General features: G+C 39.8%; 2 protein-coding genes across 2 annotated transcripts in view; both read right to left on the bottom strand.

Annotated features, from left to right (window-relative positions):
• Positions 1-960: 960 nt before the first annotated feature.
• The window catches only part of IPO11 (importin 11), a 140875-nt gene continuing 114114 nt past the window's right edge, over positions 961-27721 (bottom strand). Inside the window, exons 26-29 of the mRNA XM_061619056.1 lie at positions 27503-27624; positions 16804-16899; positions 12832-12916; positions 961-2472 (exon numbers count right to left, since the gene is read on the bottom strand). Coding sequence (XP_061475040.1) covers positions 2308-2472; positions 12832-12916; positions 16804-16899; positions 27503-27624 — 468 coding nt within the window. The 3' untranslated portion in view covers positions 961-2307. The remainder of the gene's footprint in view (positions 2473-12831; positions 12917-16803; positions 16900-27502; positions 27625-27721) is intronic.
• Positions 21384-24800, bottom strand: LRRC70 (leucine rich repeat containing 70). The gene is made up of 2 exons (XM_061619025.1): positions 24670-24800; positions 21384-24297 (listed from the first exon to the last, which is right to left on the bottom strand). Exon 2 carries the CDS (start codon positions 24284-24286, stop codon positions 22382-22384), a length of 1905 nt encoding a protein of 634 aa, XP_061475009.1. The 5' UTR covers positions 24287-24297; positions 24670-24800; the 3' UTR covers positions 21384-22381.

The raw sequence follows: 27721 nt of genomic DNA, 5'->3' as shown, positions 1-27721 counted from the left end.
AGTTGAGAATGTTGTTAGCCCGAGCATGGTATTTTATTTTAAATTGTAATTTAAAAAGTTGTGCTGGAGTTGAAATGTGCCTAGAAAAGTAAACCAGTCAGCTAGAAGAGGAGTTTAGAGGCCTGGCTGCTTTTTTCAGGATGTCAGATTATGCTCTTAGGCTTTATTTAGACAGGAAAATGGATTGGTAGCTTTAGTTTTTGTCTTCAATCTGATTTTGTACAAAGACTGAAAGTTTACCTTTTAAAACAATCTGTTTTGGAGAACACATATAAACAAATGCATGTTTAGGTTTTCAGAATACTGTGCTCTAAAAGCTATTTTAATCTAGAGTGAGATGGGAAACCAGTAATACTTCAGATGTTGCTGGACATCATCCGTGGCCAATGCCCATGTTGGCTGGGGCTGATGGGAGTTGGGAGTCAGCGACACCAGGAGTGTCACAGATCCCCTACCCTAGATCTAGAGATCAGATTTGCCATTGTGTGTAAGCATACATTCTGATATTTAGTTACAGCTATTTTAGTAGCCAAACTAAAGTCAGGTGTAAAGCTGTACATTATATGAAATTTTCTCAGCCTATTTAATGGTGCATCACCACTAAAACTTTTTACAATACAATTAATTGTATCTTAATGATGGGATTATTTTAGCTTCAGTAACATTTTTGAGCATTAGGCTATGATCCTATACATGCTCACCAGAAAGCAAGTTCCACTGAACTCCATGGAACTAACTTTTGAGTAGGGATTGCAATGTAAATCTCTGACTCGACTAGTAAACGTAAGATCATGAGAGCTGCAGAATGGAAGGCAATATGGTAATATTGCCACTTAAGATTCACTGCACTGCCATTCCTTATAGCTACAAGAAGTGTGTTAAATGAGACATTGCCTCTGAATTACTGATAAGACTTTTATGCAGTCTGAGAGGAGCATACAGAATAAGAAAGAAGTGAGATATCTTTTGAAAATTTAATTGAAATTTTACTGTTTTACAGTTTGGAAACATGAGGATTTATTTTCTAGTACACTTTGTAATCTACAGTTTACAAAGAAACCTTGGCTTCCCATGGTTACATATAGTTAGCTTTCTACACAAGTATTATACTTAACATTTTGTTAGTATATTGTCAATTTGTTTCCTTAAAAATTGATTTCTTACATTGCAGGACAGGTGGATATAAGAAGCCTTGCCTAAAAAAGAAAAAAAACCAGTGTCTCTCCTTAAAATAGGAGGTATGAGAGAACGACTGGGGAGTGGGACAGGGGGAAGTGGCATGAATGCTCGATCATTCTAACACGGGAACCTACAAGCTTTCTCAACTCACTTTCCCTGATGCGCAATCTTCATTTTCCCACATGGAGAATTGAAATATTTAAAGTTTATCATTCCCATTCTTCTAGAGTAATCTGGAAGAACATTACATTAGTAAGCCTTGGCTCACTATGCTTAACAGCTTTAAAGAGGGCACTTTCCTACAATAGAAAATATATACCCAAGCACCTTGTTCACTCTGGGTATATAATATATTCCCCTCCTACCATCATGAGAGGAGGAGAACAATTTGGATCTCGCACGTAGAGAAATCCATCAGCGGGTCTATGTGTTACATTTTAAATCAAAATCTTTTTGTGTATGTGGAGCTAAAACAAGAGAAAATTTACTAAACCTTTATATTCTACAGGTATCAACATAGTATATTTAAAACCTGTGGATGACTGTATTAGTTTTCCTTTTATGCAAAAGATGTTCAACTCCCCATAGAGGAAACCTTTCGAATACTTGCCACTATTTATACCACTCTATTTATACTATTTAAATTGACGACTCAATTGAGGACTCATATGCCTTACGTTATTTCCTGCTGTTATGCCTCCATTCCTCAAATGTTATTAGTTTTAAAAGTTAACAATAGCATAAGGCAGTTTAAGAGAGCTGATGTCCTTCCAGAAGAATCTTTGTAGCCACTATTTCTTGTGTTAAGAGCACATGATTGTAAGATCAAAGTCACTTGATCAAAGATCAAAGGCTGCCATTCTACAAACAGTAAACACCCGCTTTTATAGAATCTGTGGAAATTGCAATCTCGTGAAACAGGCATGTAAAGCTATTTAGGAGAGAGTTTATATTATTTCAATCTCATCATAACTGAAAAAGAAATATTCCGTCCCATGGCCTCTCTTTCATAGCCAACAGAAATTCCCTTTTTAAAGCTGGTTTTCGTAGTTACGTGGAAAGCTGCCAAGTTTGCCATTATAATGTTGAAGTGAAGAAGGAAGCACAGAAAATCTTGTCTCTGCTTTTTCAGAACCCTTGTAAGAAGTCTTGGAGTTGTGTGACTATTTCTGTATCCACAGTTTCCATGAGAGCCTGAAAGCCTTGTTCTCCCAGCAATTCCTGTTGTGCTTTTAGCTTCTCGTATACGAATTGCTGCAGCGACACAGAGTGTACTGGGTCTTTCAGTGCAAGCTGTGGAATACAGATAAGAACAATATATAATAATGAAAACAGCAGGCAAACCCAGTGCAACTATGACTCATTCATCTATCTTATAATCTTAGCTTTTGTTTTCTGTAGTGATTACATCTGCCAGTTGAATTCTTCCAAAGAGGAACTCTGCTATTTCATCAGTTGGCCTTTAGCTGCAATGCCAATTAATTAACAGTGCTGAAATCCCCAAATGGCAAACTGCTAAAATACATTCATTTTTGCTTTTTTTCCTTTGTCAGGAATTTTTTAAAAGCTAGACGCTAAAATTAATTTTCTCATTAGCCATCTGAGACAGATGTTAGACCAAGAAATAGCTCAGAATTTCCAGGCTGAAAAGTGAGAAGCCAAGCAAACAGGTGATTGGGCCTGCACAACAACAGAGCTGTAGCTGCAGCCAAAATGTAAAGCCACTTTTCAGTTTTACCTTTGGATTTGGTTGACCGGGATCTCCCCCCCCCCCCCGCTTACAAACGCTGATAAAAGAGCTTATTTGGAAGCTATGAGTTCTTTCTCAGTGTTCAATAAGAAACACAGAGCACCTTCTAAAATCATTTCAAAAGTATAGAAACCATGCTATACAAAACTAGTGCTGGGCCATCGTCAACTAACTCATTGAGCTACCAGAAGCCGCCATCAGGATTCCTTGTAGGACAACAGGACTTTCCTCCCCAAATCTGCTCTGGAGGGTTGGGAGAACCCTCAGAACAAAGTGCATGGGGAGGAGAGGGGAGATCATTCCGTTGGGCAAGCAAAAATGGTTGTGCTGACAGAGAAATCTCCTTAGTACTATGTGAAATACAACCCTCTGTTTTTTAAAACAAATGTATTTTTATTGTAGCTATTCATTTTAAAAATAAAAACCCCTTAATTCAGTGACGAGGAGAAACTTGGAAGAAAATCCTAAAATAGCAATTCATGACTTCAAATAGAATCTATACAAAGTGTCCAAATATGTTCAAATTGTTATATCACCAGAAAAGTTAGGGGTGCAATGAGATCCTGACACAATGCTAGATTTCCTAGTTTTCAGAGGTTCCCCTTTATAAAGTTTCTAAATTTAGTACTGGTATCAAGTTTAATTATTGTTGCTGGATCAATAAAAATGTGCTGACATTTCTTTGTTAAAATTCAGAACAGGAGGACATAAAGCCCCATCAGGTGGTCTTATCTGGCACAAGAAAGAAAAGCAGACTAATGTTGATTCATAATGAATTAATAGTAGTGTCTGTGTCCAGGATTTGGGACTTGAGTTTATCACCAAAAACATCAATAAACCCAAAGGTTAATAGCAATTATATTATGGAAAGTTGCAATAAAGTTGCTGCAAACCGCCCAGAGAGCTTTGGCTATGGGGCGGTATATAAATACAATAAATAAATAAATATTAGGAAAAAGAACAAGGAGCCAACTATGGGTGTTCTTAGTTCTGCAAGCCTGACCATCACCAGTTGAGAAACTCATCTTTCTTCCCATCTCTTGTGGTACAGAACAGCTCCACTGGAAGATTGTTCCTAAATAATTCCTGTCCTTAATAGCCCAATGTGTCTTATGTTCTGAGATTCCATACTCTTTAACCCCCATTGTGTGCCTTTCTCCTGTGGTTACAGTGTCACTTAGCAGTGCTCGAAGCCGAGAGTCTAGACTTCTTCCTTTCTCCTCCCTTTCCATCCAATGTTATTGTTGCCTTCTGGATCCTCAAAAGGCAACGTTTCCCTTGTAGAGGCCTCATCTGTGTTCCCCTGGAGTGGGACTTGAACCCACATCTCCTGTTTCCTATTGCATTATTCATTCCTACAGGGCAGCTCACTCTTGCAAAAAAAACAAACCAAACCTGATTTTCTTCCCAGAGGAATAATAAGAGAGTATTGCTAGCATCAGGAATGGCTGGTACAGTGGGATGGTGCCACTTACTGGGATGGTGTGGGGATAGGGTGGCAGCGAGGTCAGTGTTGTGTAAGCACACTGGTGGGAGAACTGGATTGGATCTCCGGGTGTACCCACAAAGTTTCAATCTCACTACCGTCCTGCTGCACCCATACACCATCCTCATAAGTGGCAGCAACATTGCTATCAGGAGGGTGGCAGCATAGCACCACTCCACCTGGTTAGCATTGTTTGTGTGGAATCATCAGCACTCCATCATAACCTGAACTCTTCTCTTGGGAAACTTCTGGATTTTATAGGCATGCTTCCTGATGAGATGAGGCCCCTGATGGGGAAAATACACTGCTATTCCTGGGAGCATGCTTGTGCCTTGTGTGTGTAATGGGCATGGGCAGCATCACTGTAGCATTCTCACCGTTGTCATGCATTGATTGGCACCTTCTGAACAAGGCTAATATGAGGGCATCAGCCTATGACAGTGTGATTTGTGGTGAGCAGGGGAATAAAAAGGCACAAATGGATTACTGGCATTTTTGTTTTTATAGCTAATATTGCTCTGCTGTTGACTCTCCTGCTGGTTGCATACAGGATTGTGGCTATTTTATTATGGCATTTTATTTATTTATGGCATTTATATAGCATAAATTATCATTTTTGAGCACTAGCCCTAGAGTAGTGGGACCACCAAATGGGATGTAATAAAATGACCTATCATGTTTTTTTTATATCCCACAAGAGCAGCTTAAAAATACAATTTGCTAAATTTTGCACTTGTGTTCTGCAAATTGTTACGCATTACTTGATGAAATTAATGCTGAGTGCCTGCCACATTATTATTGCCTGAACAAAGGCCTATAAAGGGATAACATTGTATTCATACTTCATCCTGAACAGTTTAACTGTCAACTTATTAATAGTATCTCATCTCCCTAGGCAACAGTAAGAAATCACTTATTCTGTCAGATTAGTTTAACCAACCTTAGCAGTTTTCTAATTATGAGAGTCTTTCAAAAATATTTTTAGTGAGTATAGCGTTCTTATAGAATACCTTAGTTAGCTGCATTACATCCTCACACAATCTCAAAATAGAAAGTTTAGTAAAATCAACTGACATGGACATTTACAAAACTAATATTGGTATTACAAAGATAGATGGTATAGCAGGGCCAGCACCAGCCTATCCTGGGCCTGCGGCACCATAACCCATACAGGCAGTGTGGGGCTAATAAGCCCGCCTGTATGCCACACCTACCTCTTGTGTTGGGTGAATGACATGCACATGTACTGCACATGCCTGTTATCAACCAAGATGGCAGTAGGGGCGTCAGTCCCTTAGGGAGGTCCCTGCTGCCATCCTGGGTGATGACAGACATGCGCGCATAGCATGCACAGCATTCACACTGATGGGAGAGGTAGGTGGGGCATGCTTGCAGGCTTATTGAACTCCACACTGTCTGTATAGAAAGGGGATGCCTGGTCCCTCTCCATGATCTGATGCAGGGTCAGGTTGCAAGACCTGATACTGTCGCAGATCACAGAACAGGGGAGCCACCCACCCTAAGGAGGAGCCTTTCAGGGCTGCAGGGGCTCTTGGCCAGGGCCCAATCAGGCCGCCCTCTGGCACCGGCCATGGGTATAGCCATATAAATGCTCCTGGATTAAGTATCTATCATTTAGTTAAAAGTTCAAACTTATTAGTGTTACTTAAAGGCAGTGGACTATAGGAATATATTTTAGAGTATTAACACTTCTATATATAATTATATATTCAATTAAAGCATGTGCAGGCTCAGATCAGGTCAGACCTTGGTTGCCTGCTGCTAGAAATAAATATGTGGTAGGCCAATAACAAACTGAGCAAGTATCTGAACCTCTTTTAAAAAGAACAAATTGAGATTAGTAGAAAAATTAAGGCTTCCAAGTAACACCATGAAAAAAAGTTTCTACTTAGTGGTACTCCACAATAAAGATGTGACATTTCATACTGTCAAACCATCACTGCCCTGGCCTATGCTAGACAATGCTGGGTACCTCAACAATTTTGGTATGCAGACTTACCATTGTATTTACTCAAGGGTCTGATGAAATCTGAAATGGCTACTTCCAGGGAATACTTGATCCACTGAGTAGCTTCCAATCAACCAAACCCTTGCTGGAAACCACAATCTGCTGTGCTCGTGCTGTGGTTATCTATGAACAGATATTAAGCAATATAATTCCAGGGTCTCTTGTGTAGCTGGTATGTATCTCAGCTTGTGACTGGTATGAAATCATGAAGGAGGGATGATGCAATCAATAGCATGTTCCCCTTTGCTTTTTCATAGGATGCAAGGAGCCATTTGTTTTACTGAGTAATAATACTGCAGAATGTGAGGTTTGGACAAGCTTGGCATCTTGGTTTTGATTTGGAAGTGTACTCTTAACGGTAACAAAGGATGGAGTACCTGTTTTCTCCACTTATCAAACTTAGGAAAGCAGCTATTTAGATAATTATGTTAAATTTTACTTTTATTTTCAGTCTGCCTTTTATGTTTGAATAACTCATTTTTTAAAATAAGATATAAATTTGATTTGAAAAAAGACTTGCTCTATTTGAGCATTCCAAGTATGTGGGCCTAAAAAACTCCACAAGCTTTTCCGTTTAGCTATAAATTGTGCTACTTCAGCAGAAAAAGGCTGTGGACAATAAGTTAGAAATATGGTACTTGGTTACCTATGAAATGGTACTTACTAATTCCATAACATATTAATACCAGATAGAACTAAGTAACCTGTCATTCCAAGGCTAAATTATAACCTGATGTGGTTTCCATCTGATTTGTTTATGAATGTGGGAATCTGCCATAGTGGCTCTAAGAAAGTTGGTTAACTTAATCAGATTTCAATTTAGTTTAAAATCACAGCCAAATAAAAAGGGCAACTGATTTCTGTGAATATTCAGGGTATGGTAAATTCACTGTGTATCTGGGCTGATCATGTGCAGTATCTTCACCCAAGTGCTGAACTTCTGGGTTGTGGCCATGAAGCTTCTTCACACAATCAAGTCCATCTAAGGTAGGAACGGTGAATCTGCAACCCTCCAGATGTTGTGGACTAGATCTCCCATCATGCCAGTGGTGGCTAGTGGCTCCACGTCAGCTGGACAGTGGAATCTACTCTGGGTTTTAGTCCGAACTTTGAAGGAGCTGTCTAGCTGAATCACCTTGGGACAGCTTCTTGGTTCAGCAGTCACTAAATCTACTTATGTAAAAAGCAAAAGTGATTTTAACTTTATGACAAAAAGAAAAAAACTGAATCCTTGTCATTCTCATTCCTATGGTTTGTGATAGTTCTCCATTGAGCCAATAGGAGGCATTATTTACCAACTTTTACTGTGCCACAATTTAAGTTCAACTAAGCTAGTATATTTCACAACTCAGTACATTTCTGTTTCTGTCACAAGGGTGGTGGTATTGCTATTCAGCAAAGGTATACTTTAAAATCCACTTGTGAGAACAGTTAGACCACTAACAGGATGTCAAATTATCCTATTGGATAGCTCTATAGAGTGGTGGCTTGTGGAGGGGGAGGGCAGAGGCAGTGACACCCTCCCAGTAGTGGCAGCACTGTGTGATTGGGGGAGCTCAGGGTTGGCAGCAGCATGTGAACCTGTGGTGCTGCTGCTTCTGACCTGAAGCTCCCCTGACTTTGCTGCTGCTGTCTAACCCTGCCCCATCACCATCTTGACAAATATAATGCTGACACTGGCAGCAGCAGGACACCACTACCGCCATCTCCCCTCACTACCACTGGCTATGATCTATAACCATTTGCTTTAACCTCACTATTTGAGCAGGACAGAGAAATGAAATATTCTGTGCTGAAACCTAATAATGAAATATTTTGCTGGATCTGAGCTAGAACCAAGGATGAAGAAAGAGGGCATTAAAATGTGTCAAATTCTCTCATGAAGGGCTGTTTATGTATCAATAGTCTTCCTAATGGAACTAAAAGAGACAATTTTAATCCCACCTTCTTTCCAGATACCTGCAGCCTTTGCCCCAGCTAATCATTTAAGACTCAACTTGGTGCTGAGTTACATCGCACTGATAGCAAATATATTTAAGCATTTACAACATGGTTATTATAGGGCTATAGCCATATGGACTCCATTCAAAACTCTTCAGGCATGCAGGCAGATTGATAAAACATCTGGCAAGACTAGTCCTCTTTGCCCAATTGCAGGAGTATGCAATACTGTACTGAATGGAGAAGCCCTTCTATGTAAACGAACACAGGGTATTTACTACTGGTATCTACTGGTATATAGATAACTAGGGCTGAATCTACTGTGATACCTAAATATAGATGTGCTTTCAGCAAAGTTAAGGTTTCATTAACCTTCTCAGGGTCTTTGATAAGCAGAAAAAACAAGTCCATTAACAAGCCTTAAGAGTAGCTTGCATTTCTTATTTTCCATTCATGCAGGGGAATATTCTCTCCGTGTCTTCATTTTGACTTCTACAAAAGTTGTAAGTTATTTGTGTATGTCATGCTACATCTTTATGTGTCTTAAGGAAAATTTCCCACCTCTATATCCCATTAAAGTTGGGAATTCAGTTATTACTAGTGCTAGATTCAAACTACTATAATATTTTAAAGCTGTTACCTTGTAATTAAAACCAATCTAACTCTCAGGCCACAAATGCACAAGTACTTGGAGGTAAGCTCAGTTTAACTCATTGGGACATACTTTTGAGTAAACATGTATCAGATTGCACTGTGAATTCTCTAAACAACACATCAAGTCCAAGATTTATGTCTCTCCTTGAGTCATCTTTGCCAATAAAAACATAAGCATAAACCTCCATAGATTTCATTTACTCTTTTAATCACTGTATCTTGCTTAATTAAAATATTGACATCTGTGATTCACTGGGTGATTACAGCTTCTAGAGCAACTATAAGTACTTCACTGAAGCATGGCAGTGGTTAATTATGGAATCCTTAAATAGCTTATCGTTTTCCTGATCATTTTCTATATTTTGTAGTGTTAAGCCATTAGAAATACAGTCATGAGCTCTCTGAAACACAATTTGGGTTATCAAGTAGGACATGAAAGTCCAGGGGCTCTAAAGTAGCATTTTCAGGAATGCTTTTCCTCTCACGTGCAGGGCCAATTAGACAGAGCTGTAGAGTTTCAATATGTGGACGACAGAGTTGTGCTGAGATAACAGTTTGGATTTGTTAGGTACTGAGGAACACCGCCATTACTTTAGATAGTACTAACTGACAGCAGAATACGTTTTTAAAAGGAACTGTGGTGTCCTGCAGGGATTTCTCTGTTCCATCTGAATCGGAAGAGGTAGTTGAGGTGTTAGACCGGTGCTTGGAGGCACTGATGGGCTAGATGTGGGCCAATAAATTGAAGCTAAATCCTGAAAAGACAGAGGTGTTATGTGTCCAGAGTTCTCATGTCCAGGAGGTGGGAAGACAGCTTGTTCTAGATGGGGTTGCTCTTTCCTTGAAGGGGTAGGTCCGTAGCCTGGGTGTACTCTTGGATCCAACATTATCACTGGAGGCTCAGGTGGCCTCAGTGGCTAGGAGTGCCTTTTTCCAGCTCCAGCTGGTGTGCCAGCTTCGGCCCCTTTTGGACAGAGATGACTTGGCCACAGTACTCCATGCTCTGGTAACTTCCAGATTGGATTACTGTAATGTGCTCTACATGGGGCTGCCCTTGAAGATGAATCAGAAACTTCAACTGGTTCAAAATGCAGTAGTCAAATTACTGGTGGGGGTTCCCTTTAGATTTCATGGAACCCTTTTTAAAAATCAGCTGCATTGGTTGCCTGTTTGTATCCATGCCCAATTGAAGGTGCTCATGCTAGTGTTTAAAGCCCTAAACAATGTAGGTCCAAGTATCTAAAAGACCACCACCTTCCCTACAGACCCTCTTGGGTGTTGAGATCAGCAGAGGGGATCTTTTTGGTAGTTCTGCTACCCTCATAAGCTTGGGAGGCGGTGGTGGCCCAGTAGTGGGCATTCTTTATGGTGGCCCCTAAGTTGTGAAACTCCCTCTCCCCACTGAGATGTGGCAACTTCTTTGTACAGTTTTGGGTGAATGCTGAAGACGCACCTCTGTATCCTGGCCTTCGACACCCAAGATGTATATTTTTAGGACCCACCTTATTTGGTGATTTTAGGTTGTTTTTAATTCTGTATTTTAAAATTGTTGTAACCCACCCTGGGACCTTTGGGTGAAAGGCAAGTAAATAATGATAATAATAATTTCTTTGTCTGTTGAGCTGGGACCAGCACTCATTTGCTGTGATGGCAAACTCTTTTGCCTAGTCGCACAAATGAACCACTTCACACAATCTTCCTATCCTTTTTTCTGTGGGATAGAATCATTCAAGCTGGACCTTCACTGGGATGGATCACCCAATTAACACCCACTGCTCTTTCTGTGTACAGATGATGGAAGGCAAGCTTACACTCTCAACAATGGGAGCTGAATGCCAGTCCTTACTTTGTTGCACCATTAGTCAATAAAAATGTTGCCGGTTAAGTAGGGTTTTTCCCCAATGTTGTTATATTGTTGGTCATTATTAGTTCTTGTGGTGAGTTTCACAGGCCATAAATATATATGTACGTATATTGTGTGTGGTTTTGTGTGTGTGTGTGTGTGTGTGTGTGTACATGTGTGTACATGTGTGGACAGAAACATTTGGTTTTTTTTAGTTTTACTTAATTACTTTACATAATTACTCAATTATCCATATGTCCTATTTTTTTTGCTATATAAAATGAGATCAATTATCCTGCCTTTTCCTGATAGTTATTGATTTTCTTTTGCTTCATATTATTCCAGTCTCATTTCAAACATGATATGCACACACATACACACATCCATTAAATTAGAGAAGATTATTCAAGTATAAAATGTGTTCCTTACTCCTGATAATTTCTGAGCCATTATTTCACTATTTTTCATCATCCTATACACTTTTTTGAGGAGTGGCCTGCATATTTCAAGGTCCTAATGAGACCACTGATTTTACTCAGGAGTATGAGGATATATTCACAGTTATGAATAATTTCTAACCTTAAAGTGGCTCTAATGTTGCCTATCTGACTCCAGGACAACTGTTTCTTACACTTCTGTCTAGATTGTCTGTGACAACATAATGTATTACTAGATAATGTTACTTGTAACAAACTCAATATCTGATTAACACAGGAAGCTGCCTTGTATGGATCCAGACTACTGGTCCATCTAGCTCATACTGTCTACCCTGACCGGCAGTGACTCTGTGGGATCTTGGGCAGAGTTCTTTTATAGCCCTATCTGGAGATGACAAGGATTGAATCAGAGACCTTTTGCAAGCAAAGCATGTGCTATACCTCTGAGCTACATCCCTTTCCCATATACATGATGGATTTGTGTGGGAAGTGTGCATGCATGTGTTTCTGTGGTGGTGTTTTTTTTTAAATAGCTATTAACTCTAAGCAGGTCACTTCTTCATTTTTGCGGGGAATAAATTCCTCAGTCTGTCTTAAGCTGCTCTGAGTTATGCTTCAAGAAAGCAGAAAATTAGACAATTCTGTGTTCCAGGTTAGAATCAAGATGTGAAAAAGATGGATGAAAGCAAGTATTTATAATAGTAACTCAAAGAATGGTGTTTGTGCTAGCGATTAAGTTTTTTTTAACAAATTATACTGGCAACTGTGCTATACAGAAAGGAAGCTCACTTTTATGTGGAAACTGGAGTCTACAATAGAAGACTGGGTTGGTAGGCCATCTGACAGTATTCTAGAATTGTGGGCCGAGTCCAAGATCCAAAGACCTGTGCTATTAGCACAAAATTCCTAAGGGGGCATTGGGCTTATGTTTCTGAAATGGCAGCTCTCTATGCCACATTGTAAACTGCTTTTGAAATGGGATTTTCAAAAGCAGCCTGCAATAACATACATTGGGCTGCTGTTCAAAAGTCAAACATCTCAAATTTGCTCTTTGGAGTCTATCCTGAATTCTAGAGAATCCTTGGGGTACGCTTCAAGTTGGAGGTGATATTGTATCTTTACACTTATTTTCTAACCTCTTCTACAACAAGGTAATAGCTCATTACATATTTGGCTGAATATGGTTCTTATTTTCTTTGGAATCCTAAGACCCTCCCAAGGTTGAGCTATTACAATTCTGTCTAGCTACATTTTTTCTACAAACATGAACAGTATAAACATGAACATTACAGTATAACTGTACAGTATGACAAGAACATGGGGCTGACTGTTTCAACATGTGACAACAATAAGAGTCTTTCTCAGAGTAGAACCACTGAAGTTAAAAGATATGACTAATTTAGGTTCATTAATTTCAAAGGATCTACTCTGAGTAGGACTTAGCTGAATACAACTGATAGTCTATACGTGGCTAAACTACATCTTTTGACACTTGAAGGGCAGGATACGTACCATTTTTTTCTTTTTGTCCTGCTCTGTGGGAGGCTCTTCTTCTTCTGTCACTTTGGGCTCTTCAGAAATAGACATCAGCATGCAACTAAAAACACAAAATGCAAATAAATTAGGGTTTCTAACTTAGGCTTTCCAAGAGAAGTCTAATGTACACTTTTGTTTTGTACATACCAATTGTTTGTTGCTTCTTCATATAGGTTCACTGTACTGAGGGAATTGTGCTTGAAACACAAGGTCACAAATGTAATTTTATGCTATCTTGAGCCTGGAATCAGATCCTTAAAGATTTGTTTTGCAATTTTTTGGTGCAAAAACTTCATAAAAGGCACTTAAAACATTGAAACACTGTTTACATATGAAGAAATACAAGAAGGAACCTGCAATGATTTTGGGAGGGGAGGAGGAAGAAGAATAATCCCTTCCAACTGCTGCTTATCTCACTTATAACATCACTCTAATTTCTTTTGGAAACAAATTATTTTGCAACATGATTGTTACTCCAGATACCAAGACAGAGGACAATGAGTGTGCTAGTAAAAACCTCATTGATCATTGCACCAGTTCTCCATCTCTGGAATTGTAATCTCATTATAAATTGACTGTGTAAGCACAGTGTTAATGAACCAGACACACTAGGCAATCATCACAGATTGCTTTGCCAGTAATACCAGAAACCTCATAAAGGGGACTAGTGAAAAGATGTAAGGAGAAACACAGCAGAACAATACTTTTAAGTTTTCTGTAATTGCTACTTCCCTCAACAGGTAATGTCATACTCCACCAAACATGAGAAGAGAGTCATTTCTGAAGTCAGATACATATATCATGGCACACAAAAAAAGCCACAACAGCAGTTTGTATTTGACAACTCCCCTGGAAGCTATAGGCAACCAGAGGTTCCAGGTGAGTGAGTAGAATTCAATGCAAGTGACTGGGCTGGCAAAGGAGAGACAGATCGCTCTACCCATCCTCTGTAAGTCCACTTGGTTTCCCTACTAGCCACAGAGAAAGAGAAGCCCCTTCCTCCACAACCACCACAAAAATTTATTTATTTTATTTATTTATTTTGTTTCATTTTTAAACCGCCCATAGCGAATAGCTCTCTGGGCGGTGTACAAAAAGATTAAAATACAAAATATCATAATAAAATCAACAAACAATAGTAAACACAAACAAGGAACAACAGAATATAAAAGTTAAACACATTAAAATGCCTGGGAGCATAGCCAGGTCTTAACCTGGCGCCGAAAAGATAGAAGTGTAGGCGCCAGGCGTATTTCTTCGGGGAGGCTATTCCACAATTTGGGGGCCACTACAGAAAAGGCCCTAGATCAAGTAACTGTCCTCCGGGCTTCCTGATGAGTTGGTACCCGGAGGAGGGCCTTAGCTGCTGAGCGAAGTGACCGGGTAGGTTCATAGTGGGAGAGGCGTTCCACAAGATATTGCGGTCCCACGCCGTGTAAGGCTTTATATAACCAGCACCTTGAATCTGGCTCGGAAACAGATAGGTAGCCAGTGCAAATGGGCCAGAACAGGTGTTATATGTGCTGACCGGCTGGTCCTCGTCAGCAGTCTGGCTGCTGCATTTTGCACTAGCTGAAGTTTCCGAACTGTCTTCAAGGGCAGCCCTACGTAGAGCGCATTACAGTAATCCAGCCTAGAAGTTACCAGAGCATGAACAACTGAGGCGAGGTCATCCCTGTCAAGATAGGGGCGTAGCTGGGCTACCAACCGAAGATGGTAGAATGCATTCCTTGCCACCGAGGCCACTTGCGCCTCAAGAGACAAGGAAGGATCGAAAAGCACCCCCAGACTACGAACCTGTTCCTTCAAGGGGAGTGTCACCCCATCTAGAACAGGGTAAACATCCACCATCTGAACAGAGAAGGCATTCACCAACAGTGTCTCAGTCTTGTCTGGATTGAGTCTCGGTTTATTAGCTCTCATCCAGTCCATTATCGCGGTCAGGCAGTGGTTCAGCACATCCACAGACTCACCTGTAGAGGATGAAAAGGAGAAACAGAGCTGCGTGTCATCAGTGTACTGGTGGCAACGCACTCCAAAACTCCTGATGACCGCACCCAGAGGCTGCATGTAGATGTTAAAAAGCATGGGGGACAAAACCGACCCCTGAGGGACTCCACAATGGAGAGTCCAAGGTGTCGAGCAATGTTCCCCAAGTACTACCTTCTGGCGACGATCCGCCAAGTAGGAGCGGAACCACTGCCAAGCAGTGCCTCCAACTCCCAACTCCGCGAGTCTCCCCAGAAGGACACCATGGTCGATGGTATCAAACGCCGCTGAGAGATCAAGGAGAATCAACAGAGTCACACTCCCTCTGTCCCTCTCCCGACAAAGGTCATCGTACAGGGCGACCAAGGCTGTTTCAGTGCCAAAACCAGGCCTAAAACCGGATTGAAACGGATCCAGATAATCGGTCTCATCCAAGAGCGCCTGGAGCTGACCGGCAACCACCCGCTCCAGAACCTTGCCCAAAAAGGGGACATTCGCCACCGGTCTATAGTTGTTCAAGTTATCTGGGTCTAAGGAAGGTTTCTTTAAAAGAGGTCTTACTACTGCCTCCTTGAGGCTACTAGGGACTACTCCCTCACTCAAGGAGGCATTTATCACTTCCTTAGCCCAGCCGGTGGTACCAGTCCTACTAGCCTTCACTAGCCAAGATGGACAAGGATCTAGCAATGGTCTGATTGGTGGAAGAAAGATGATTTGCTCTGTCCATCCTCTGCCACTCCCCTTGAAATTTGTAATTGGAAGTGGGTAGAAGACACTTTTTATTACCCTGCTTAGAGAGTTCTAGCCTGTGTTTCCATGCTGGCTGTGGTGAAGGGGGTTTACTATGGTATGGAAAGACAGGTCACTAGCCTCTTAGAAGGCTAGCACTATTTGTGGGCTTATTTACAAAGCTGCACTAGAGGGTTAGGGTGTGTGCGCATCCATGTGTTTAGTGGGGAGGAGATGTAACTTGTCAAGACAAAATGTGAACTTTCAAATGTACACTGCTAGTGAAGCACATCTGTACAGCACTTAAATTTTGTTAGAAAGCAGGTAGTTTTGCTCGAAAGGTCCAGGTTCCATCCTCAGCACCTCCTGGTAGGGCTGGAAGAGTACCCTGCCTGTAACCCTGGAGAGCCGCTGCCATTCACTGCACACAGTACTGAGCTAGACGGACCAGTGGTCTGACTCAGTATAAAGCAGCTTCCTATGTTTCCAATAGGCTTCCTCAGCACACTTCAGAAATTACATATAGAATAACCTCTGGGTGCCTGCTCCAAGGGATGCTCGGAGAATGGCAACAAGGGAGAGGGCCTTCTCAGTGGTGGCCCCCAAATAATGGAATGATTCAACTGACGAGGTGCGCCTGGCGCCAACACTATCTTTTCGGCAACAGGTCAAGACTTTCCTCTTCTCCCAGGCATTTTAGCATGTTTTATATTGTTTTAAATTTTTAAATTGTGTTTTAAATTGTTTTTTAAAAGATGTATTTTAATTGTATTTGTTTTTAGTTACTGTAAACCGCCCAGAGAGCTTCGGCTATGGGGCAGTATACAAGTATAATAAATAAATAAATACCTTAGTTGAGTAAATTCACATGAGAGGCCTTTTAAAGCAGGATTTAAAAGCAATGATATGAATGCAAGCTGATCAAAACTAAATGGTCTTGCTCTTCTGTACAGAAGTGTGCACATATAAATAAGAATACTTGTAGATGACTACAATACCTGCATGCAAAATAATCACATTTATGAACCAACTTCTACTAAGGCTTTAGTAATTTAAAACTGCCTCACCAGTTCACACTGCAAATATATCTGCACGGAAACAAAAGTATCAAACCATACCAGTTTTGTCTATTGACAAACTTAAGATCTGTAAAAAAAGGCTGTGCTGAGATAATCACTTTGGCAGATTAACAAATGCAGTAAGCCTATACAAATTAAACATTTCACTTACTCTTTGAATGTTCTTGTTTCTGTATCTTCAGTCATAACATCATGAAGCCCTTCAACTGAAATGTTTATGATGCCACAAAATTTATCTTGGATTATACTGGAAAAGAGCAGGAAAATGATTTAGATCAACTAACTAAACAGGAAATTTGTTCAGCAGGTTTTAAGGACACACCTCTAGATCTTTATTTACTTAATGAGGAGGTAAGCTGAGTACCTTGACAAATGGCTACTCAAAAGCTTCTGAAAACTTCTTCATGATAGAAACTCTGATATTTTCTATCTTGAAGGCAATTGGCCATAGGGAAAATGAGACAACACACTAATGCAATACACTGGCACAGGCCATGTGCACATTAACTGGCTGAAAGCATTTATTTACCTGCCAAACATGTGTGGCACAGTGAGCTTTGACAGCACCAATCACATATTGGAGGAAAGAGGGTGGGCTCGAATTAATCCTTTTGCTCTAAGCAGTCACAGTTAAAGCTGACACCACTGAGTATCTGTTATGTCTGCATGATATCCCAATGAAAAACAGGAAAAATGTGCATTCAGTCCCAGGTACTATGCGGTGGGGTGCACTGGTGAGAACCATAAGTGAGGATTTGTTCTTGAGTATCAAGATACTCACAGGAAGGTCTGCTTTTAAGTGATTATCTCCTAATAGGTCAGGAACAAAACTTTAATTGTATGGCTTACTCTGCAATAATTTAAATTAGTGATAGAGCTGATGTTTCTCCCTAACAATTAAATTCAGATATACACATGCCTCTTTGAAATTGCTGCTCGATGTCTATAAATTGCAGTTCAAGTCCCGAATTAAAGAATGTGAAGAACATAATCTGTCATCCTCATGCCCTGTCCCAAGACAGAATACTTGAAGGACGGGCATCTCTAACTATTGTGGCTACTACAAAAATGACATTTCTATTTCTTGCATTTTATGTGCAGAGGTTTCACCAAAGTAGGGGAATATATTTAAAAAATGCAATTAAAGGAAGAAATGGTAAAGTCACTTTAAGAAACATAATAAACATTTTCTGAAATCTCAGGGATGTGTTTTTTAGGGAATTTTCTGGAATCTTTCATTTTAAAACCAACAGCCAAGGATTATGAGTGATATCCTACTAAGGTTGCAGTTCTAACTCCACTTACCTGGGAGCAAGCCCCAGTGAATTCAATAGGTCTTACTTCTAAGCAGACATGTTTAGAAATCCAGTCTAAGTTATATTCCAAGTACACCCATTGAAATCAATAGACTTAAGTCCATTGATTTCAATAGGTCTATTCTAAGTATGACTTAGCTGGATATCACCCTGAGTGTTTAAATGTGCTTTGGGAAAGGCTATTGTGTTATATAGAGTTCTCATGGCTGGATCACATTTAAAATGGAAAACAATTTCAACTCCTTAATGAAAACTGTGAACAAACCAAAATGATCTTAAACCACTGATAGTGCCCACGAGCTCTGGATCTCAACTCCCATTTCACCCAATTCTGATTCCAATGTAAAGCTAGGACTACACATTATATTATCTGCTCCACATCAACGTGAGCATGGTAATGACCTACTCACCCACTGCAACGTTAAGACCAATTGTCACATACATTTCCACAATGCATGGAGAGCTCCTTGGCTAGTTGTAAACCACCAATAGGATACCCAGTGACGGTAAAGAATACTTCCACACCATCAATTACCCACTGTTTTAATATATTTTTTATTTCTTACATTTAAATCCCATCTTTCCTCCAATGAGCTCAAAGTGACAGGAAGCTTGATTTTGACTGAACATCAGGAAAAACTTCCTGTTAGAGCGGTATGGCAATGGAACCAATTACCTAGGGAGGTGGTGGGCTCTCCAAGCACTGGAGGCATTCAAGAGGCAGCTGGATAGCCACATCACCTTTTGGGTATGCTTTAAGTTGGATTCCTGCATTGTGCAGGGGGTTGGACTCAATGGCCTTATAGGCCCCTTCCAACTCTACTATTCTATTGTTCTGTGTATACATGGTCATCCCCTCCCATATTGATCCTCACAACAACCCTGTGAGGTAGGTTAATCTGAGAGAGTGATTGGCCCAAGGTCACCCACTGAGCTTCATGGCTAAGAGGTCATACTCCAACACCCTAACCATTACACCACACTGGCTCTCCATATCTAGGTTTGTTATAATATGACTTGGGAAAACAGTGTGCGTATTTGTGTGTGAAGTTGCCATGAGGAACCAGCCAGGGAGTGGATAACACAAACGTAACATCTTGTTCTTTTTTTAAGAAAAGTTGTCACTATCAGTATTGTGTAAGTTTCAATACTAAATATGCCAAATGATCAGTATACATTACTCATCTTTCAAGGCTATTAAAAAAAATGTTCCCATTCTGATTTCTTCATTTGGGTGGGTGGTGAATCAAATGATGCACTGATTAGTTGCTTCCAGTGGCAGCTTTCCTTCCTTTCCTGGGTTATTATATTGTGTGTGTTATAAGTTTGTAAGGAAAGCTACATCTGAGGGACCAAAGTAAAAATGAGCTATCCTGATAATCACAACCGTTGTATGAAAAGCACTGTCTTTTAAATCTACATTAAAATGGACACTAAATAAAGAACAAACTGAATCCTAGGTATATGCTGATGCTTCAGTTGTAGCCCACTAGTTCACTAAAGCTGGGAGAACAGAACGTAAGAAGAGCCTGCTGGATCAGGCCAATGAATCCTGCTCTCACACTCCCTAACCAGATGCCAATGGGAAGCCCTCATGAGAAACCTGCATCTGAGTATGTGCTGGCTTGAAACACACTTCTTAGGATTTCACTGTTAATCTTACAGCATACTATGTATGCATTATTAGCATTATTCTATGTGGAAATAGGGGCTCTGATCTAAAGGCACTCTTGCATGAGTAGAAGGCACTTCTGCTCGCGCAAAGAACGGTCCACAATTTTTACCTATTCTATCCATCTGCTGCAGTCCCCATTCTCTACCAATCCCGAGGGGCCGTTTTTGGTGGGAATTAAGCGGGTGGCAGAAAGAAAGCTCTGTCTCATTAGCAGAACTATGTACTACTCATTGAAGTTAAGATCCAAGCTGGTTGCATCTCAGTAACATTTCTTTAATGCAGATTTGGTAGATACATTTTATTGAACTGTTTCCATTTCAGCTGGTCATTATAAGAACTAATTAACTTTAAGAACTGGTGCTTGAGTGTGCTGGTTTTCCTTTTTTACTTCTCATCCCTTTTTTCTTTGGGGTAGTTCCTTTTAGATCATGAGTGCAGGCAGAGAGTGCCTTGCTTTTATTTATTGTACATAAGCCATGGTGATAACCTTTTCAGCTGAAGATGGGGTAAACAGACTTTAAAATAAACAAATAATGACTGGATGATTGTAGCCCTATTCAGATGTTTGAACAAATGTGTGAAGGCTTGAATGAGGGAGAGGTGCATGCACGCAAACGCAAGCCCCAGCATTCCTGCATGCTGGTTCAATTTCAGACCTTTGCACATTCAGTACGAATAAGACTTCTAAGAGCATTCAACCTGGACTGGTTGAGGGCTAATAAACTGAGGCTCAATCCAGACAAGACTGAGATGCTGTTAGTGGGTGGTTCTTCTGACCAGATGGTGGATGTCCAACCTGTCCTGGATAGGGTTGCACTCCCCCTGAAGGAGCAGGTTCATAGCTTGGGGGTTCTCCTAGAACCATCTCTGTCACTTGAGGCTCAGGTAGCCTCGGTGGCACCTAGTGCCTTCTACCAACTTCGGTTGGTGGCCCAACTACGTCCCTATATGGACAGGGATAACCTGGCTTCAATTGTCCATGCTCTGGTAACCTCCAAATTAGATTACTGCAATGCACTCTACATGGGGCTCCCTTTGAAGATGGTTCGGAAACTGCAGCTTGTGCAAAATGCAGCAGCCAGACTGGTAACAGGGACCAGACGGTCCGAACATATAAAACCGATTCTGAGACCAAGTAAAAAAAAAAACTCAGAAGAAGCATAACTGCAGGTGTTACTTAGGGAGGAATGCAATACTATGAAAACTCATTCCTTGATTTTTGAATTCTGGTTTATATTATTCAGGAAATGCTACTGGCAACACTGATGATTTACCTTTGAAATACGTCCAAGACAAAATTGCTGGATGTTATTGGTTTGCACATGCAAGTATGACTGAGATACTATCAGTACAGTAGTACAGCTAGGCATCTTCCATTGTCAGATGTCAGTAAATAAATCTGCTTGAAAATAGGTGCTGCTTTACACATTCTCTAATATAGCAATGCATTTTGTTAGATAGGCACAAATCTACCACTGCACTTCTGGTGTTATGTGTACATTTAGTTCCTCATCAATGTACCTCATTCTCATGATTTTTCCACCTCAAAAAGAGCTGAAAAGATAATAGAAAGCAGGCATGCACACATATTGACCAGCATGCACACAAAACTAATGCAGTGGTAGAGATGTACATGGGCCTGTATGTCCCACTGAGTATAACTTCTTCATTAAGGATACAAACCCAAGACCACAATCCAAAACCTTTAGTAGCCACACAAGTTTTTCAAGTTCTCAAGACAATCTTAGTATAGTTTGTTGGATGTTATAATCAATCCACCAAATTAACAAACAGAAGTTACAGCATCAATGGTACACTAATGAAACAATACCCATTGCAAAGGTTCTTATCACATCTATCTAATTGGAATGGAATCACATTATTACACACAATCACAAACTGATTTTCATTTTGGCACTGGCCCTCTCAGCTCTCTACAGTGTTAGGATGTTGCCATCATATCTAGCTTTTCCGGCTAGACTTCTCAGTAGGAGTTAATGTTTAAATGCTCAACTGATAAAACACAACTCTCAAAATATCTTCAGTTTGTGATATTAGAAACTGTAAAAGGTAGTATTTCTTACAATATGAAAGTAAACAAGTGTTCTTATAAATTCTAATTTCAGTCAGTACTATCTAGAGATCTGTGACAAAAATCTGTGGCAGGGAATATGCAGAGAGCTGCTACTTTGGCAACAGACTTTAAAAATACATATAACAATTTTATCCTGGAAGATTTAACTATTATAGTTCATTAGAACAAGCATACCTATCTCTTTAGAATGTTATGCTCTGTTGAGTAGCATAATGTATTACAGTGTTGCTGTTTTTCCACTATACTGCCAGCTATAGTCAGTTTTACTTACTCAATTGTAAGTTGTCCTACACTGTTTCTATGAATCATTTAATATGAATGAATATTTGAAAAGGCTGAGATCTTTGTAGACAAGGATTTAACATCTGATATTGAATACTGAACACATGAAAAGTTAGAGTTATCTATGAATGATTTTCCACAGGCAGATAGAACAAAATGGGCACACGGACACACACGTATATATAAAACTTAAGATTCAGACAAAAAATGTAACTATTAAAATTGCAGCAGTCATTTCACACAGTTTAGATTTTCCATCCCCCCCCCAAATATAAACAGTTGAACTTTTATTTACAAAAATATTTCATGTTGCTGCTGTTTGGCCTTTATACATGCAGCCACAAAAATCCTGCTGAGCGTATTACAATGCTGAATGTTCAAATAAGATGACCTGTGCTTGGCTTCCAAGTGCTGTTGGTTTAGAAGGCTGTTGGTCCAGTTCTGAACCTCCCACTGGATTCTGAGGCTGAATTGGATCAATTATGTTGTAGCTACCAGCTTGATAAAAGCCATAGTATTCTATCCCATTGTCAGAGTCCCTTTGCTCTTTGAGCTTCAGTCTAAACTGAATGATTTTGTAGATCAAAAAGAAGATCACAGCACAGGCCAAAATAAAAAAGGTTAATAAAATGTCAAAAGCCTGATGTAGTTTCTCTACCTGCTGTGTACAGATTAGAGATGTTTTAAAGGATATAGAAGTAGATTCTGGAGGAGATGCTTTGTTATCTTCCATGGTCAAATTAACAGGTATATTCTGCGCTGGCATCTGTATTGTTAACAGTGAGAACACTGTAGCTGCCTGTCTCAGCTTCCCGTTGGAATATTCTTCATAAAGATTTAATGTTGCAGATGTGGTAGGCACATCTGCCCATAAAGTCATTGCATTTGCTTCCATATTATTTAATTTTTTGTGAAATGAATTGCTTGTAGGGGTGTTATCCCATGCCATCAATAAAGTAGTGGTACTGTGATGGATACCTGCTGGTTTTATATTCTTGAATATTTCAGGTCTTATGGTAGTTTTGAAACAGTTTGTAAACAAACTCCAGTTACCATAGTTAAAATGCCTTCCGTGCAAATTGGAAGAATTTTGGCAATGAATTTTTACAGAGACAGAAGAAGATGCTAGCCTATTAATTAGCCCAAGAAATCTGCAGCTGCAATTCCAAGGATTGTGATTTGCCTGTAAATGAGTTAAAGAAACCAAAGGCTTAAGCACTTTAGGATGCAAGTCTGTAAGATTATTAAATGCTAGACTCAGTATCTTCAAAGAGGATCCCACTTTTTCAAATGTATTATCTGCAATATTGACTATTTTGTTTCTGTCAAGCTGTAGTAACATTAAATTATCCAACAATGCAAAGGTACTTGAACTGATATTCTGTAAATGATTATTGCTCAAAACTAACTTTTTAAGATTATTTAGACTTGAGAAGCCGTTCACATGGATAGCTTTTATGTTTGAACTTTTTAAAGAGAGATACTGAAGTCTGTCAAGTCCTTTGAATGCAAAGGGGGGTATTAATCCAATTGGGTTATGTGACAACAAAAGTTTTTCAAGATTGCTCAATACTACAAACGCATTTGATGGCACGCGTGTTAAATTGTTGCCTTCAAGGTACAAACATGTAAGGTTGCCAAGGTGATGAAATGCTGCATGTGATATCCATGAAATCTTATTGTTGGCTAGGTTAAGAATCCGAAGACTAATCATGCCAACGAAAGTGCCACTACCAAGGATGCTGAGGTGATTGCTTTGTAGCATTAGATATTGAACTGAAGCAAGATCTTTAAATAATCCTTTAGGAACAACAGCAATTTCATTATTTTGCAGGTATAAAGAATGAAGATTCGAAAGTCCTTCAAACGTTCCAGGATCCAAGTGTTTTATTTTATTATTATTCAGATGTAGGTACCACAGTTTCTTAAATTCAGCAAAAACCTTTGGGTACACATATAAAATGCTAGAGTTATCCAAGTGCAGCACAGCAAGTTGCTGAAGGCCGATGAGTTCATTTGGATTTATGTGTGATAGATTATTCCCACTTAAATATACAAATATAGTATTTTGTGGGAAATTCCTTGGAACAGATGAAAGACCTGAATTACGACAGTCAACTTGTCTGCCTGTACACTGCTGGCAAACAGATGGGCAGCAAAGTATATCCTTCTGGATCAGCAAGAGAAGTAGACAATTAACAGTACGCCAAAACAACCCAAGGTGGTGGAGTTGACACATATCCCAGATTTTGACTCTCCCAGTCATCTCTGATTGTGCTATCAGAAAAAAAGTAAAAAAATGCTTATTCAAAACTCTCAGATTTCATTATTTTAAAAGCATGCAATATTTTAATGTTATTCCTACTACTGGTGGAGATTATTATACTATTGTTCTCATGCTTATAACAATTTCTACAATTTCTTAGTTTATAAGATAGTTACAAATAAGATAGTTGAATCATCTCAACAGTTAAAATTTAAAAGTAAAGTAAAACTAACAGCTTTAACAACTTTTTAATGATTCATCCTATTTAAATTCAAAAGGAAATATTGCTGTTTATGTATCCATTTCCTACCACTGGTAGCTTCTTAAACTTTTAATGTCACTTTTACTATCCTGAGTTTAAAGTATATGAAAATTGTTCTCACCTAGAACATGATGCTCATTTTATCAGCTAAAATTTCTTCTTCTGTACCTCAGCAGAATTATTAGTACATTTCTATACTGGAGTTTATTTTAAGAACTTTCTAGACAACAGTCTAGTTTCTCACATTTTGACGCAGGTTCTGCAACTGTTCCTACAGGAAACACTACTCTTCCCACTGGCTCCTCCACAATAACTGGTTAAAATAAAGTTACCATGGATACAGGAAACTGAGAGACAGGAAGTCATTTTATCTGCAGTTCTGAAGTACTGTTGGAAAGAAAATCTCTGCAACTTATTCCTCTGTATTTGTCTTCTCAAGGTGCTGATATAGTCCATCTTTGCTTTAAATGACTGTGTATAATACAGTGCTTGCATGCTGAAGCTAATGTAAATATCTTAACAATGAATTTAATGTATTTATAACAGGTAAAATCAACTGTTCACAGAAAGGAAAAAGAATATTTTATTAAGTTGTCTGCAGCATTTAGAAAGTAATATTCCCACAAGTCAAGTACCATAGTTCATACAGAAATATACAAAGGACAGAAAACTAAAGTACCTCTTTCACACTAAGTAAAACATTTTTATCTGTATTTCTATGAAGCATAGAAATGTTCTATGTTACAGGGAAGACTCCCAAATGATAAAGGTTGAAATATGCAGCAGCAGAAACTTAATAAATTACTATAGTGTTTTTTTTAAAAGCATAGCACATGGCTGTAAAAGAAACAATTTCAAATCTAATGAATGATAGAAAAGGCAGGATACCCAATTGCTCAGAGCTACTAGGTAAAGAGTACTGTTAAGTTCTCAGAGCTATTACGTAAAAAGTACCATCAGTTGCCTTTGAGGAGGAAACAGAGGCTGCTGAGCCATAATAGAGAGTAGGTCTGTGCACATCCCTCTTTCCAACAGGAATTAGGACTTAGAAAAGAGACTGACAAATTAAAACAAGATATAGTGGAATATTTGTAGATTTTATAACTTAAGAGGATGTGACTTTTTTTATAAAAACACAGCCATATCTGTAGGCATATATAAAAGTGGAGGTAGAGTATAAAGTTGAAACTTCCCTCCACTTAATACACTCTGCTGAGAGCAGCATTGTACTAGTATGATGGAGAAGTGGAGAAAGCCCTTCTCTTCCACTAGACAGATAACCTGCAGGATATACAGTGCATAAATGGGTCAAGAAGCATGTGAAGAGGCTTGCTGCATAGTTGGTGTTAATGCAGCATCCGCACCACAAAATATCAACAACAGAAGAGAAAAAACTTGTGCTGCTCCTTTATGCTGTTGCACCCTGGATGAATGAGTCAACCAGGGCAAACAGGGGTGGCCACTCTGTGGCTCTCCAGATGCTGCTGAACTACAGCTCCCATCAGTTTCAGCCAACACAGCTCATGGTCAGGGATGATGGGAGCTGTAGTCCAGCAGCATCTGGAGAGCCACAGAGTGGCCACCCCTGGCCTAGAACATGAAACTGAATGAATATCAACAGAAGTAATATAGGGAATAGTTTAGGGGAAGAGCAGGAGCTCAACAGCACAGCATATGCCTTGCATACAAAAGGTCTCAGGTTCAATCCCTAGAGTTTTGGGGGAGGGATGGGAAAGACTGTTACCTATTATCATCATGTGCTAAACCGTTGCCTGACCGCGATAATGGACTGGATGAGAGCTAATAAACTGAAACTCAATCCTGACAAGACCGAGACACTGTTGGTGAACTCTTTTTCTGCCCAGATGGTGGATGTTCGACCTGTTCTAGATGGGGTTACACTCCCCTTGAAGGAACAGGTTTGTAGTTTGGGCGTCCTTTTTGACTCTTCCTCGTCGCTTGAGGCTCAAGCGACCTCGGTGGCACGGAATGCGTTTTACCATCTTCACTTAGTCGCCCAACTACGCCCCTATCTGGACAGTGATGATCTCGCCTCAGTTGTTCATGCTCTGGTAACCTCTAGATTGGATAACTGTAATGCGCTCTACGTAGGGCTGCCCTTGAAGACAGTTCGGAAACTACAGCTAGTGCAAAACACGGCAGCCAGGCTGCTGACGAGGACCAATCGGTCCGCGCATATAACACCTGTCCTGGCCCGTTTGCACTGGCTACCTGTTTCTTTCCGAGCCAGATTCAAGGTGTTGGTTTTGACCTATAAAGCCTTATACGGTGTGGGACCGCAGTACCTTGTGGAACGCCTCTCCTGCTATGAACCTACCCGTCCACTTCGTCAGTATCTAAGGCCCTCCTCCGGGTACCAACTCATCAAGATGCCCGGAGGATTACTACTAGATCTAGGGCCTTTTCTGTGGTGGCCCCCGAATTGTGGAACAGCTTACCAGAGGAGATACGCCTGGCGCCTTCGGTATTTTCTTTTAGGCGCCAGGTTAAGACATGGCTATACTCCCAGGCATTTTAATGTTTAATGTTAATGGTTAATGTTTAATGTTTATGTGAATGTTTTAAATTCTCCTGTTATTTGAAATGGATTTTACTGTAACATTGTATTTTAACTCTGTGTTTATACACCGCCCAGAGAGCTACTAGCTATGGGCGGTTTAAAATAAATAAATAAATAAAATAAATCATCATCATCATTATTCACCCTTCCTCCAAGTAGGAGCCCAGGTAGGCAAACAAAAACACTAAAAACACTATAAAACATAACAACAGACATTAAAATATATTAAAACAAAACATCTTTAAAAACATATTAAACAAAACATCTTTAGAAACATTTAAAAAAGCTTTAAAAACACCTTAAAAAGCAGTTCCAATGATGTGACATGAAAAGCTGTTGTTTGGAACTCTAAGCAATGTGAAGTGTGGCTCACCTATTATCTGATGGCAGAAGGGAAAGTAATGCTAAAGCTGAAAGTTTTCTTCTCTCTGGCTGAGTTATATTGTCCATGCGGTCAACCCACATTTCAATCATGTGACCCAGGAGCTGGTCCGGCTGAAAAAAGAGGACATTACTGGAAATCTTATTCAAAAGCAATATGGTAATCAAACTGTTTTACTATTGGTAGATAGAAATAAAAAGTAAGATCTCT

The sequence above is a fragment of the Rhineura floridana genome, chromosome 1, assembly GCF_030035675.1.
Source record: "Rhineura floridana isolate rRhiFlo1 chromosome 1, rRhiFlo1.hap2, whole genome shotgun sequence".
NCBI classification, from domain to species: domain Eukaryota; kingdom Metazoa; phylum Chordata; class Lepidosauria; order Squamata; family Rhineuridae; genus Rhineura; species Rhineura floridana.
This window is presented reverse-complemented; position numbering and strand designations above follow the sequence as displayed.